The sequence below is a fragment of the Glycine max genome, chromosome 16 (assembly GCF_000004515.6).
Source record: "Glycine max cultivar Williams 82 chromosome 16, Glycine_max_v4.0, whole genome shotgun sequence".
Lineage (NCBI taxonomy): Eukaryota > Viridiplantae > Streptophyta > Magnoliopsida > Fabales > Fabaceae > Glycine > Glycine max.
The window spans coordinates 31,204,620-31,220,766 of record NC_038252.2 but is presented as its reverse complement, the minus strand read 5'-3'; the positions used below and the strand labels follow the sequence as shown (position 1 = coordinate 31,220,766).

The window sequence follows — 16,147 nt, the reverse complement described above, 5'->3', positions numbered from 1 at the left end:
AACTGTCCCTAATGCAAAAAGATGTTTTTACATCGGTTCTATGACACATTCAACGATGGTTTTGATTTGTAGTCAACATCGTAGAAAGTCAAAACTTTTTACGACAGTTCTTAAAAAATCGTCTTAGAAAAACTATACATTTTAAGATGATTTTCAGGAAAATAATCGTCTTAAAAGGATTACATTCTAAAACAATTTTAGAGCATCGAGGATGACCATTTTAGGAAAATGATTATTCATTCTCTTTAGAGGCATCAATTTACAAGCATGAGGTTCGGTATGAATGTATGTTGGTATTGTCTTGTGGTTGATAATTGAAAAATGTTCATATATTCAAGAAAAAAATAATCATGTATATCAAGTGTTATAATATTTTTTTTTAGTAAGAATCAAAGACAATGCTAGAGTGGGTATAATAATTTATACATTCAATGTAACAAATTGAACTACACTCTTACTAAATTCAAGTGTTATCATTTGAATTAAAGTATAGGAATATTGAAAAGTTTTCTTTGTAAATATTGTGTAAGTCGTTAAAGAATATTAAATTAAACTTAAGACTACTAAATAAAATTCTTGTATTGATGATTGAATAATGAAAGGAAAGATATTTCCTTAGTGTAAAAACTGTATATAGTCTTAATTATTAGAGATAAACTAGAAAATAATGTTGGGGATAAACTTGTATGCACAAAATTCAATCTATCATATTATTAATTTTAATAAGAAATTATTCTTTTATTTTATAAACATATTTATTGTTTTATTAAATTGTTAATTTGACAAGTCCTTGATCAGAATTAAAAACTTGTTATCATGATAAAAATTATGATAATGAAAAATAAATCTTTTATAATTTTAATCTAAATTATTCTTAATCATATAATTATTGTAAATAAGATATCAATAATTTAGATATATATATACATACATATGATATCTTTATTGGATAAAGATTAATAGATCTCATTATTAAATTACATGTATAGGTGATACACATATGGATACTATCATTAAACTGATTCAATTGAGAATTTAATTAATATTATCTTAATATGTCAATAGGAATTTCTCGAAAAGAAATTTAATAGTTTCCTTTGACCTGAAATTATCTTAATAATTAACAAGTTATTTATTATATTTTAATTTTGAACACCTATTGTCTTATGACACTAGTTGAATGAATATTAGATATAATTAAATAATTGAAGAATTAATGATTAATCAAGAAAAAATTCATCAACTCTTGGTAATGAGTTTGAATTCTATGATATAATTAAGACCTTGGTCAATGCAATTGAATGAGTTTCTTTTAAGTTATTAGTTAATTAAATATAATGTGTTAACTTATTAGAGTTTGACAATAATACTATGTATAAAATATATTATTTTTCTATTGGTTCTTGAAAATAAATGATGTTACTTCATGTTATCTGAATGTTAAAAAATATTGTTAAATGTCTATCTTAATTAATAAATTAATTATGATTAATTTATTACGGATTTAATATTGAACCTATGAAATCATACACAAACGAGTATTTCAATCTTTATATAAGAAACTAATTTATTTGATAATCAAAATAGAGAATTTAATTTAATCAAATAAATATTTTAGTGAAATATTATTGCTAGTACAAAAAATATGATTAATATAAATAAAGAATATCTTTTTTATAAATGGGAAAGTTGTCCATAAGATTCTATTACTACATATCATAATCAAATCATGTGATTAGTTAGTCAAATAGTTATTTGATAATTATCTTCGACTTAAATCACTAAGCTTCTTAAGATAAAGACATATAAAATTATTTTAAATTAAATCTTTCCTTTTTTTTTTTAAAGATTTAAATACATAAGTATTATAACTAGAAATACATACTTGATAACAAAGTGTATCAGATATAAACTAGAAAAATTTAAGCTTAGTTTTTATATTTGAAAAGTACAAAGAAAAAAAATTATTCTTTAAAGTTTCACTCAGAAATTTAATAATAAATATTAGTTTTAATGTAAATACATATAAATTCTTCACACTATTAAAGAAAATTTCTAGTTACTTCAAAAACATACATTTAGATACGTAATTCTAATTTTCTGTATTTACTATTGTTATTTTGAATGAAAAATAAATTTTAATGTCCAAATGTAAGTATTAGTAACACTCTTATTTAACTATTAAATAAAACTTTAAATTCCCTCTTGCAAACTTAACTTATCCGAGAATTTATACCCTTTTCTTATAATTAATGAAGAGTATTTACTAAGCATATTTTTGAGGACAAGCAAGTTATCCTATCCTTGAATTGGGTGTCAAGTTCCTTTATTGCCGTAAGATATTTCGAGCTAAACAAAAGGTGGAAGAACCACTTGAGAATCTTCCATTGTTAACGATTGCATTTGTAGGGGACCATGTAATAATAATAAACTCATCAACAAAGGGATAGGTGCCACTAATACAAGGTTCCCGTGGATTTTCATGGCTATTACGTGAATCAAGCTTCCTTCATGCATGGTACAGCCTATAAACTAATAGAATTGCCCCTTTTTCTATTAACCAAACCACACCCCACACGGTGGTTTTAAGCATGTATTTGAAGTTCAATACATCCAAATTATTACTTAACGCGTTCAAACAGTTTCATTTTTATATTATATATAATTATTTTTTATTTATCTTTTATCTTTTTGAATACATGTAGAAAATAGGTTTAATTGCCATGCATTAATCAATGTAAAAAAAATTATATAATCAAGTAATACAAGATTATCTTTAGAATATTTAAGAAAATTATTATAAAAAACATCAAATGTGTATTAGTTTGTAATTAGACACGGTATAAAAAGAAAATATATTTTAATTAAATTCTAAAACATATTTTCTTAAAATTAAAGGGCACAACAAAAGTTGTTCTACTTTTATGGTAAGAAAAAAGCATTTTCCCACATTGAAATAATGCTATCAATTGTCGTTTCAACATTATCTCATTTATTGTTTATTTAAATTACATTTTTGAAACGGATAGTTGCTTTCTTTTGTGTTTTCTTTTCTTAAAATGTTGTGTGGAAGAAGCGGTTGTTGGGTCCATTTTTTGAAAACACACTTTTATTATTCATATGACTTCTCCAGCACTTCATCATGCCCTCTCCAATTCCTATATAACCCTCATCCCTTTCCTTCCATTTTTTCTCATCAGGTTTTCTTGTTTCTGCGAGGCTTAACAAACCTCGCAGAACAAAAAAAAACTCACTCTCACATACTTTGGTTTGCAAAAACCCTTTACTTCTCTATTTTCTTTCTAGTTCCTTATCCAATATTATAGTACCCTTTTATCCCAAGTTATTTAAAGTTAAAACCTTTATTACTACTCATATTTGTTTTTTGTTTGTTAAATTTTAAGAAATGGAGGCACATTCTCCAGTTATAGCCAAGAAGCTATGGAATGTGTTGAGGATCACTTTCTTCATGATCAGGAAGGGTTTGGTGTCAAAGAGGAAGCTGATTATGGACATGAATTTGATGATGAAGAAAGGGAAATTGCTCAGAAAATCTATGAGCAATTTCATGTCATCTCATCACCACCACCATCATCATCATTCAAAGAGTTTGGCACGTGGCTATGGCATGCAGGAATATGAATTCTCATGCAGCAACAGCCCAAGTCCTGTTTTTTTCCATGTGCCAAAGAAGAAGCACCATTTCAACTTCCCTTGCATGAATACCACAGAGGTTGTTGAAGAGCCTAGGCCCGTGGTTTTGGTGCCTAATATGACACCTGAATACACTTTCAACCATAGGTTTGATAATGCATCTGATTTTGCTCCTGGGGAGAGGATCTCACCCTTCACTGTGAGGATCTCCAACTACTCATCTGAGGATGAAGAAAATGAACAAGAGGGTGGAAATGGAAATGCCCAAGTTGATGATCAGGCTGAGGCTTTCATCAGAAGGTTCTATGAACAGCTGAGAATGCAAAGCCGAATGCAGTTGCTGGAGTACCAAGAGATGTGATTGTAAAGAAAAAGCAGGACTTTGTGTGCATTTGCTCCTCAAATTGATGATGATCAACAAGTTTAGCTAGCCATTCCTGGGAATATTTAATTTGCTTTTGTTGATCTTTCAACTTTCATTATTTTTCCCATGGAAATTAATTTGGCTGTATTGTTTGTGGTCCTTGAACTATATTTGATACATGCTGTAAAGTTTTTGAGCATTGGATATACTTCCATTTTGTGATTTTATTGGTTTTCATAATATAAAATTCAATCTTTATGTTTGCCTAGTAACATGTATGTGGTATAGTATATTCATGCTGCTGTATGTTGTAATACAAGAATAAGCATATCACCGTGTAGTATGATTGACAGATAACTATATCTTTTAAATATATAATCAGAGTTAAATTCTCAATATATGTTGAGAAAGGTTAATTTTATAAATAAATATTCATAGCTCGAAAGATTAGTCTCTAGTTCTTGACAGAGGATACCCGACACCTAGAAACTAGGATAAGGAGAACGTTGGCCTGTACATTTCCCCATTCTGCTTTGGTGTTACATCATTGTAGGTGTGGTGATGGACCCTTGGGAATAATATTGCTTCTGCTTTTTTTTTTTTTCCTTTTTTGAGAGATATATTAGTTTAGGCTTTCTGAACTCACCCACCAGCACCCACGTTCTCAAGTATCAACTACCATAAACACGTTTGTTATTTTGGGGTGTGTAAAACACTATTTGCACTCTTAAACAATTTGACACCCTTAAGTCCTCATTTATTCACCCCACATTCAAATATGCAATCCCCCTTCCTTTTAGCTATATTCAGAGTTCAAAATCGGTTTTAGAGGATGATATTTATGTATGGGAAAAATATGCTGAAGAATGTGAAAACTAGTTTACAATTTCCGAGTATGCGTTATACTGTCTGCCAGTTTGGTTTTATTTGAACATAGTAAAGAAAACAAAATATATGGTAGAGGACATGATATAGGTCACAGACTGATCATGACTTGAAGCTGTCAAAGCAACAGGCCACATTGATCTATAATTTAAAGCTTCGAAGATATTAATTGGCTATGCATTGATCTCTCTCTCTCTCTCTCTCAACTATGATCACTTGTTAAGCTTATAGACCAAATTGTATAGTTTATCAATTCAGCTATACTCGTGATTTGAAGAAAAATCCAAATTTCAATATTCCCCCAATGTTGATACAGAGATACTCTTTTTAATATCCAGAGAGGGATATGACATGATACGACACATACATGAGAATATGGCAAATTGCAACTTATAAATTAATTTAAAATTAAGTTTAATGATCTTAATGTTGAACCAATTATAAATTATGACTCTTAAAATAATTATTATAAAAATTAACAAACTTATCATATTAAATGATAATATAAAAGTTCTGTGCTTCTACAGTTCTACTCCCACGTACTCCTTTACATGAAAATCTAGTGAGAGGACCATAGAAGACAAAACAAACTACCCTGCCTAACCCTTAGCTATGGAAATATGGAAGTGAGTCCTTTCCTTAGGTCAACACATGCACTGGAAAGTGTTTTGAATAACTAATTCACCTAATTTTTCCATTTGGCTTCCAAGTATATTTAAATTATGACTGCTAGATGTCCACTCCATCCTCACTTTAGAAAAAGCAATGCCTAAGCTTTTCTGAGAATGGCATTTTGTTTTTGGAGCTTCGCATTTTAGACACATGCCATCCCTTGCATTCGAATGCTTTAATTCCTATTGTAGCAAAGCTAAGAGAGCTTTGAAGTTTGATCTAGGGATGTATCTCTTTTATTTTGTTTAGGGAACAATGAGCATTTTGCCTAAGCCAAATACTATGGATGGGACAAACAGAAGAATTCCATTGATTTCTGTGGAGCAGTATCCTAAACATTGGTAAAGCAATTAATGAGCTAAACACATCATTAGACAAAGGGGGGCATGAACCATATAATTTGGCACCTAACAAGGGTCTCACAAAAACATAGATCAGAAGTTATTCTTTGACAATATATCTTGGGCATACTGAATTACAATTTACTCCCTCGCCAAGTAGGGTTTGAAGATAAAACTCATGTAGTTCCTTAAATATTTTTCATGTTGTTTTATTTTGTTCTCTTATTTTAATTGTTAATTTTAGTTTGATTTCTTAAGTTTTAAAAATTATACTTTGATCCTTTCAGGTGTTTTTATTAGATCAAATTAGTCAACTCTTCAGTTTACCACATCAACTTAATCAATTTAGCGACACATGACAAAAATTGTTAAAAATGACTCAATTTAAAAATATAAGGAGTAAATTGAACTTTAAAAAATTAATAAGAAACCAACTTAATATAATAAAAAAAATGTAAAACACAAAGTATTTTAGTCAATTTAACTATCTAAGTTAAACTTATACTCAATTTGTTTGAGTCAAGTTAGTCTAATTTAAAGCTTTAGTTACACCTTAAGTTCATGTGATCCCTTTCCTTCCTCTCAATGTAATTCCTTATATTTTATCCTCATTTCCATTTTTTATTTTTGGTCTTATTAATCATTCTAAATTTTCAATGCCGTTCTTTTACTTGATGTTCAAACTTAATTAGGAATCCCTTATAAATTAGAATCTTTTAGATTTTTTGTTCAACGTGAGCGCCGATAAAAATTCATTTTTTAGCTCCATTATTAAAAGTCGTATAAATTGATCCAAACCCCTTAAAATTACCCCAGAAAACAAAAAAAAAAAACATGAAACGCATAAAAAAGAGACAAAAAAATACTAACAATCCAAATTACGTTTCAAATAATTACTCCCTCCAGTCCCATAATTGTTGTCTAGGAAGAAAAATTGTCTCAAAATAATTATCATTAAAAATTTTTAATGTAACATAAATATATTTTTCATTTATCTTCCTTATAATATTAAGATTATAATATTAAGGGTATGAGTAACAAAAATTAAAAATAAGTTAATGATAATAAGATTAATTTTATAAAATTATTATTCTTTTTCATTTGTGTATTAAGTTTTATTTGTTTGTACGAATTTTATAACGTGACAAAAGGGAATAAAACCTATGATGTGTGCAATTTGGCAACAAGTCATCAAGTGTAATAAAATTCAGAGACAAGAGAGGTTGTTTTGTGCGTGAAACATTCTACACTCACCTAAAGGCTGGCTTTCCTTTTTATCTAATTTGGAATGTGCTTTCTATCTATGACAAAGATTGCACCATCTCAGCTCCAACCAAACAATTGTAACTTTGTTCGCTGTGTTTCTAGCCTGTGTAAGGTGATTGCTTCGGTGATCCTTAGTTTTAGGTTTTGATGCCTATTTATTTAACCAATAAAAATTATGGCAATCGTGTGTTCTCATTATTTAAATATAATTCGTATTCCAAGCACTTCAAGTAATGGGTGATGCTGTATAATATTTCTAAAAACATAGTAGCACCAATTCTATTTCGTCGAACATAAAGTTGGATCAATATCATGTGAAAGAAAAGAAGAAAAAAAATGCAAGACCATAAGATCGAATTTTCTTCTCCTTTTAAATTTCAATTATGCAAGCAAAAATTTACAATATGTATATACAATATACAACAATTTTTTTATCCTCTTTTTCCCAATTACATGAATGCTAAGCAAATAAATCGAATTATGACGGTTTTATATCTCAGCTACTCCAACAATCATTAAAAAAAATGGGAAATCAAGGGGTAAAAAATGATACCGTGGGACATCCTATGACACTAACAACCACTGCTAAGGGCTAGGAGGAACAACTGAACTAGTTTCAAGCAATTTGCCAGCATCTTCATCCATTGGAATCTTGCTCCAACCATTTCTCATGGACAATATTCTTGCTCTTTCAAGCCCATTTCCTCTGAATCCAGTCATTCTTGATGACATCATTGGCATCACAAGAACCGATGATGTGTTGATGGTATCCTCCCCAAAACCAAGAGACAATGCACAAGAAGTCTGCAAAGAGATAGAAAGAAGCAAGCTTGAATTGTCAATTTATCATCATAACAAGTGGCACCATTCGCAAAGAATGTTAATGCAACTAGGAATAATACCTTTGCCTTTACCAACAAATCTGTAACCTTTATTAGTATTGCTTTGACAAATGATCTTGAGTCTTTGTTTTGTGCTTCTTCGGGAGACACTACCAGCCTATCATAGATAAACAGTATAGGCATCAGTGAAAGTCGCCAACATTAACATGTGTATGTTACTGTAACACTCATGAAGAAATAAAGGAAAAGAAATACAAGAAAATACAGTCATATATAATTCTGTCAACAAAATTTAAGAGAACTATGGCTGGTTTAGAAGGTCAAAGCAAAAGTTAAAATGAGATGATACAATGAACTAGTACTTCAATCATTTTGATTCCCTTCAGTGATGTTTCATATAGTAAACTATAGTGGCTACAAGTTCTTCACTTTATGTAAGTCATACAAAGGGTTCATACAGTACCTGCTAGTTTCTGTTGACATGGCAGAAGACACCATGGAATCCAAAGAACTATCTTTAGTCTCAGGACCTGAAACTTCTCAAAACAAAGTTTCGTATTATCCTCTGCAATGCTTACCTTGAATTATAAAACCATAAAATAATCATCAAATTATAGTACCTTTTGATTCATCAGGTGCCAGCAAAGAAATGCCAATAAACACACACATCATTCCAAGTATAAACATCGTTGTCCTTAATGCATCAAATACCTGCGTTCAGGAAGGTAGTATTACATCACCCCTAAACTCATTATCAAAACACATTCAGCATTCATCAATGTAATGATTCAGACATTCACACCATACAAAAATAAAACAAAAAATACTAGAGATACAAGCATCAAAGCCTGAGAAACATTTACTTCTAGATTCTAGAAGGTGCTGGATGACTGTCTACTTACTATAGACAAAAAGATCAAATAAATTAATGAAGGCAAGCGCAGCAATTATTAGCTGCATATCTCACCATTTGGTAGAAATTTCAAGAAAATAGTCAAATTTATATTTACAATTTTTACCCCTATTAAATTAAAAAGAAAAAGTAAAAATAATAAAAGCACCTGGTTCTAACATATTCAAAAAATTATAATAAAAAACTAGCACTGTCCAAATCAAAGTTGAGTTTAGGGGAAAGGTAGGTGAGGCAAAACAAGGGCATCATTGAAACCAAATAACACACTGAATCTGATAATAAAAGAATGAAACAATGTTGGATTCATCGGGCATGGTTCAGCAACAATCCATATTTTTGCACTTGCCCAAAATTTTCAAATCTATGATCCTAGTTAATCAATCCCTATATGTGAAAGATGAGATATTTTCTTGAGAGTAGAGTCATTTCATCCCAGCTATTCTCCTCTATCTAACATTAGTCTCCTTCAGTTAGACACTTGGCATATTTTGAATTTTGAAATATACATTTATTTTGTCATCCTATGTAGTTCAGTTTCTATCAATTTTGTTATGCTCTACAATATTTCTATTTTCTGTTTGAACATTTTGTATTTTGTTCATATTGAACATTTTAAATTTATTGGATGGAGACAAATGGTCTTACAAGGAATTTCTAAATCTAAAATGCCTTTGCTCTTTAATTGGTCTATAAATTCCTTCATCTTGGACAAGAGAGTTACACTACTAAATTGCTATGCTAGATTGTGATTACAAATTTGGAGATGTGCTGGACAGCTCCCACTAGATATGCAGCTTCATATCTCTAGAAAGCTGCTTAGACATTTTTGTGCAAATGACAGCAAGAAAGCAAGGGAAATTTCCTTCCTGGTGAATTTGATTTGATCCAGCACCCAGCCCTAGGGATACCATTCAAGAAGTCAAGAATGTAGAATACGGGTTTGTTTACAGAGGCAGCTTACTTGTATCCCTTCCATTTCCTTGTGTATGCATATCTCTGGCTGATTATATGCTACTGCAACTTTTATGCATATTTTCAATCTTATTGTGACAATATATATAGCTCTCAAGGACAACTCTTCTAGGGTATTGTTTGTCTGTAGTACAGTAAATGAGATTCTTTTTTACCAGCAATGGAAATAAAAAGATGCATGCTCTTATTTTTACCATTTGGCCTATTTTGAGTATCTTTCAGTTTTATACACTTCGTATATTTGACAAATGTTTGTCACAGTTTGTGTTTCTCGCATCTTTTACTCATTGGCTAACTTAGTAGTTTAGACTTTACACTATTTTACAATGGGCTTAATCTGTTGATCGGAATATAGTTCATCATCTTATCCCCATGGTACTAAGATTGTATTCCTATTTTACAATTTTTATTTTCCATATTGTATGATTTTTATAATCTTCACTGCCATGAGCAACCATGATCCCACTCAGTCGCAATTTGGTAGGATTGGCTGAGATCACAGGGCAAGTTCGCATAGGATTGCTGGGATCTTGCAACCTCACCACACCTGAAATATAGTCCAATGTGAGGTTTTTGACCTGCAACCTATTTTGCAACATGAAATATCCAGGTAGTTCTGAATCTGAAATTGGCAAAATTTACCACCATTTTCAGTCATTCTAAAGCTGAAACCACTGCTGCATGCTATCTTCTTCTCCTTCATTGTTCCTCTTCTCTTCTGCACTTATGTTTGCTGAGTTTGCTGGGTGGTTCTCTTTTACATCTGTCTTTTGCTGACTGCTGGGTTCTCTGTTCTCTAATTCTCTTCTGTATCTGGCTCCCTGGCATCTATTTTTCAGTGTTTCTGATTTGAAGTTGCTGAACTTAAACTGAAATGTCCTCTTTGCTTGTTTATGCTATTATCTGTGTGTATGAATGTATGAATTTTATAGGATCTTACAATCAGTGTTAAGATCCCATGATTGGTGATCTTAACTCCCTTTCCAATCCTAAATAAAATCTCGAATTTAACTACCTTGCAATATCCTCCTCATTAATTTCTATTTTATTTAATTTTAGATTTTCTGCATTCTCTGCCGCAATATTAGAACTTAGAAGTTCACATTGTTCCCCAGCAGTAAGCAATGACCCATGGCTCAAAGCTCCACTGGTAAAAACAGAAGATTAATTTTGGGTTTGAGAGAGAAACTTTTATAACCAGAATGGAAAATTTCAGTAGGTTAAGACCTTGCAGAAAAACCAGTTGATAGACGTCACCAGAGAATGAACCTAACAAGCAGTTACACTACAATATACCACATCTCGGTATCATGGGAAATGTACATTTTTTTTTATCAGCAAAAGTAAGATTATAATATATATAGTAATAATATCAGTACAAGGGGTACTGTTGTATATACAACCTATCACCATATTATGCAGAACTATGGTGTCCTAATACAAGCTATACAGCAAGAATTAAGTAACCATAGATCTGACTGTAAGCTTGGCACCCAACTACACAATATCTATATGCTAATCCCCCCCTGATTACAAAACCCATCCCTGATTTGACAGGACCAGTAGTGGAATGGGGTGTCAAATCCTTTTTCCAAGTTTTTTAGCCAGGTCCAGCAGAAGAATAAGCAAGATTAAGTCATTTATCTGAGTTTGACTTACATTATCTAGGCTAGGTCTGGTTTTGTATGTTGAACCCATGCCCCATGGTGTTTCTAAATTATGTAACAAATTTGATTTTCTGAAATATATAATCAAGTGACTCCATTCCATCAAAGTAGGAGTATTTAATTAGTTTTCTTCAATATTATATGATTAAATCTTCTTAGAGTGCCCATGCAAAGCAAAGGCTACCTGTGCATATTAAGTGAGAGAGAAAGTACCTGATATTCTTGAAAATAGATAAATCCTGTACAGATTGAGAAGAAAGTCCATGTTATCTGAAACATGGGAACAATAAGAATTGCATCAAACAATGACAGTCCTTCATTCAACCTGGTCATCTGCACAATTGGAAAAGACCGGGTTAGCATTCACATTTGTCATAAATTAACTTCAAAAAGTTACCCCATCAAAACATCAGCACAAATTGATAAAGCCCAACAAAGAATCTTTACCAAAGAAAAAGCCTTACCCAAAATCCAGCAGTACTAAGAAATAAAAGAAGCATGGAATATGTGAACCAGCTGTGCAACTGATAACCATTGGACATAGCCAGTCGTAATAGGTTAGAACTGCCAAAAAGTTGACATTAGGCACAATGGCTATTGTATCATGAGGCATGGCAACATGTTGAAGTAGCTGACTTACAGCGATTTAGCAAACAAGACTGAGCATGAACCTACAGCCCCCGAAACTACAGCATATGAAAAGGGCAGTAGCATGCTCCAATAGGGTCTGAGGTCATGTCCTGATACTGCAAACAGAAGTTCTCCCCGCCTGCATATTCCACATATTAATCATAAAGAAGAAAAATAGTTTGATTAGACTCAAATAATTAAATCCTACTAATTACTTGTAGATGGAGTGATGCAAGGCAACAATAGAGATCAAAGCTAGAAGGTATAGAAGGAATGCAATATTGGTATATTTCTCTGTCAACTGCTCTGGCGTATAAACTGAAACACAGGTAGTTAACCACATATTAGTTTGCATTTGCAAAATTGAAATCAATGATTGAACTGTTTAACAGCAATGAATCATAATATTCAGTAAGCATAAAGAACATATTAAACAATAAATCAAATTAAGTTTATAGCAGAGGCATTACAAAATCCTCCCTCCTATCTCTAACATATAAAAGCCTAGCTACTTAAGTTGCAGTTCACCAAATTAGCAGTTTAGTCATTTGATTGCAGATAATACTTGATACTGTACTGATGCACATCTATCAGCTTAATTAACATTGTTTCTGCAAGGAAGACTAGAAGCAAAGATTTAAGTGAACTGGGCAAAATGCTACATACCAGGTGATTGGTGATTGCCAAAAGCGACTAGAAAAACATTCCCAAGAACAATGAAAGCTGTTGCAACCAGTACCCTGATAAAAGACCATCAATTAAGCTACAAGTATTAACAGCTAGAACAGAGTTAGTGAAAACAAACAAATATGAAACAGTAATCGCAGTTCAAATTTAGCATACTTTACTGTCACCATTTTGTTCAAGACAAAGTAAGCGAAGGCAATGTTAGATACAAACTGAACAGATCCTAGTGCTGCAAGAAGTGACTGCACAGCACAAAGAAAAATAAGTAATCAGAACAAATGAAAATACATCCATCAAATCAATCATAAGAAATAGCATACTTCACTAAATATATACCAACCAAACAAAAAAAAAACTGCAAAACTACTACATATTATCATAAAATTACACCATAAATCATTGAACATAAAATTCCAATCAAATTGCAGGAAACATACCTGAGCAGCATACCCAAAGGAAATGAAATTAAGGCAATTTCCAAGAAAGAAAAATACAATGCCTGCATATCAAGAATTATGCAATGAAAGAAAAAATCAGGAAACAGCCACCTAGATAAAATGTGCAAAACCCATATATAAATGCAATTAGAATATACCAATTCTCCAACTTTGGAAGTATATAATAGGCTTCAGATTCATCTTTCCATTTACCCCATCACTTCCAAGTAAATGTCTTTCTCTCTGCAAGAAAAAAGAAAAAAAGAAGCCTAACCTGTTCAGTTTTATCAAATAATTTGATACTAGAAGTTGCAAATTTCAAGAAATAGTATAGACTGCAAGTTAATATTGACATTGAGATGTAATATGTATAAGGAAGTTTCAGTGCTTCAATTTAATAGCACAAGTCACTAATCCAAATTCCAAAAAACCATGCAAACAATATCCAAAGCAATTATGTACCAAGATACAGACGAGTTCAAAAATTATACATTAACCCATTAGTTAAGTCAAGATTTATCATGTCAGCTGAAATCTGAAAAGGGATACAACAGCAAAGCCAATTTTTGAACCACATTACAAAAAAAGAGAGAGAAACATATATATAAAAATGTACTTCACAAACGGTTCCAACTTCCAACCAGAAAAAAGAATTTGGCATACCTCATTATGCCCTAATTTGAGAAGATTGGTCCCAAAGTTTATTGCAATACTACCAAAGAGGTTGATGAAAGCTCCAACAATCCACTCCCCCATGAATGAAATGATGTGGCACTGCAAAGGAGACACCACATGCAGCAGAAGAAAATTCCAATGGCCGTCTATCAGATGTTAGTTCTCAAACTCTTGTACACAACGCAAAACACAGGTAGAAAGGAAGATAGCCCTTCTTCTACACACCAAGTGTCAGGACAGCAATACTCCTGTGTCACCACCAAACACAAATCAAACCCATCAAATCAAAGTTCACACCTTCAACAATGTTATTAACTACTAAAACTTTGGAGATCTATGAGTAAAATTAATGAAGCTGATAAATGGGGTATAGCAAGAAATAGAAAAAATTCAATATGAAAACACAAACCCAATTGGCTCAAATTCAAACCATAAAAAGTAAGACTAATTTGTGCACTAAAAATCATGTTTTTTAAGATAATTTTAATAAGGGGTCACAAAATCCAATCTATTGGGGGGAATAAACAGCACAATGTAACTCTTCCAGTCTTCTGATCTTTCAACATTTAATTAAGACAAAATAAAACAACAATCAAAGGAAAAAAAATAAAGAGAGAGTCAGCTTTCTAACCTTGAAGAACCCAGATCTGCTATGCTTGCCAGGAAATTGAACCCTCAAGACCGATACAACTACAAATTGCAAAAAAAAAAAAAACAAAGAAGGGAAATTAAAACCCAAAATGCATTGTATGGGGAAGGGTCAAATGGGAACAACCGTGAAAGCTTGAAAAAGGTACTGGATTACCTGAGAGACAATCAATCAATTCCCCTCTTCTATTGCTACAGCAAAATCGAAATTTGCGAGGTTGGACGCTTGCGTGAGTTGGTTGTATAAAGAAAGAAAGGTAGATTCAGAGGGAAGGGAAATACTATGAAAAAGGGTTTTGAAAAAAAACTATAAAAACAGAAATTGTGGATAAAAACAAAAAACGGTATTATTAATATTATTATGAAGAAGAAAAAATAAGAAGGAGTGTGAGACTTTTCTTTTCTTGGTCCAAAATGAACGGAGGATTTGTCATAGATTCGAGAAGCAAAAGATGAGAGTGCAAGGAAAAGAGGAGAGAGAATGAGAAAAAAGGAAAAAAAAAAAAAAAAGAGAGAGAGAGAAAGGAAGAGAGAGGAAGTTGTCGGGTCGAGGTCATTAAAAGCGAAACAGCGTGAGACTTGAGCGACCGCTATTACCGCCGTCTTCTAATTTTAGTTTAGGTGAAAGAATTAAAGATTTCACTATACACCGTCGTTGAAATTAACTTGTAAGAAAATATTACAAGGAAAAAACTTAGATATGGTACTAATTTAGTATTTTGCTCTTCTCAATAAAAAAATTAGTCTTTTTGGAATTGAAATTTTATTTTAATAATTTGTATAATTATTCATGTTTAAAACTCGAAGATTCCAAAGTCAAATATTTTAAAATTGTCTATTATTCACGTCTAGAACTTGGAGGTCTCAAAGTCAGAGATTCTAGAACCGTTAATGAAATCGTAAAGTGCATATAATCTAAGATAACTAGAGTTGGATCATCCTTACTTGTGGTCGATCTATTATTCTTGATCGGTCAGAGTTGACCTTAGTAAGGTAATGTTGGTCGGACAATTCATAATTCACAAACTTTAAACTTTTAGGTGTTGCTTAAACATATATATATATATATAACTTGGTGAGACGATGGATGATTCACAACTCACCAAATACCATGTCTTTAGGTTAAGGGTATGTGTATGAGTTAATTCTTCTTAAGACCTATCTTGATCAAACAATCCGATAATAAAAAAATATATAAAAATTATGTGATTATCTAGTGAAATTTTAACTCTAATTAGACAATAGTATATGTACTTAGTAAATATGGTCATCATTATTAAAGATTTGTCAAATGTGTCAATGAGTTTCTCCTAACACTATTACTTTAGAGGATATTAGTTAGTTATATTCTTAGGCTCCCTAAGAGCATTCCTAAGAGTATTCCTAAGACTGTAATATCATATTTTGAGACCTTAATCATTTTTTTTAGTAAATCTTGCAATATCACATTACTTTAAATTTTTTTTAATTTTTTATTTCAATAATAGATCTTAT

General features: G+C 31.4%; 2 protein-coding genes across 4 annotated transcripts; one reads left to right on the top strand and one right to left on the bottom strand.

Annotated features, from left to right (window-relative positions):
* The first annotated feature begins 3,181 nt into the window (after window positions 1-3,181).
* On the top strand, window positions 3,182-4,290 carry LOC100783425 (uncharacterized). The gene has a single exon (XM_003548877.5). The coding sequence runs from the start codon at window positions 3,407-3,409 to the stop codon at window positions 4,013-4,015; it is 609 nt and encodes a 202-aa protein (XP_003548925.1). The 5' UTR covers window positions 3,182-3,406; the 3' UTR covers window positions 4,016-4,290.
* Window positions 4,291-7,531: 3,241 nt separating this feature from the next.
* LOC100812264 (probable magnesium transporter NIPA8) lies at window positions 7,532-15,183 on the bottom strand. 3 transcript variants are annotated; one of them, XM_041010519.1, is made up of 16 exons: window positions 14,811-15,179; window positions 14,637-14,695; window positions 14,231-14,253; window positions 13,994-14,104; window positions 13,489-13,573; window positions 13,331-13,392; window positions 13,050-13,135; window positions 12,873-12,946; window positions 12,422-12,524; window positions 12,217-12,345; window positions 12,041-12,140; window positions 11,790-11,909; window positions 8,645-8,735; window positions 8,488-8,560; window positions 8,085-8,181; window positions 7,532-7,986 (listed from the first exon to the last, which is right to left on the bottom strand). In XM_041010519.1, the coding sequence occupies exons 4-16, from the start codon at window positions 14,084-14,086 to the stop codon at window positions 7,768-7,770; spliced, it is 1,332 nt and encodes a 443-aa protein (XP_040866453.1). In that variant the 5' UTR covers window positions 14,087-14,104; window positions 14,231-14,253; window positions 14,637-14,695; window positions 14,811-15,179; the 3' UTR covers window positions 7,532-7,767. The 3 variants fall into 3 exon arrangements, with proteins under 3 accessions (XP_040866453.1, XP_003548044.1, XP_006599420.1); XM_003547996.5 differs by having other exon boundaries at window positions 13,994-14,253; window positions 14,811-15,183; XM_006599357.4 differs by having other exon boundaries at window positions 8,488-8,554; window positions 13,994-14,253.
* Window positions 15,184-16,147: the final 964 nt, after the last annotated feature.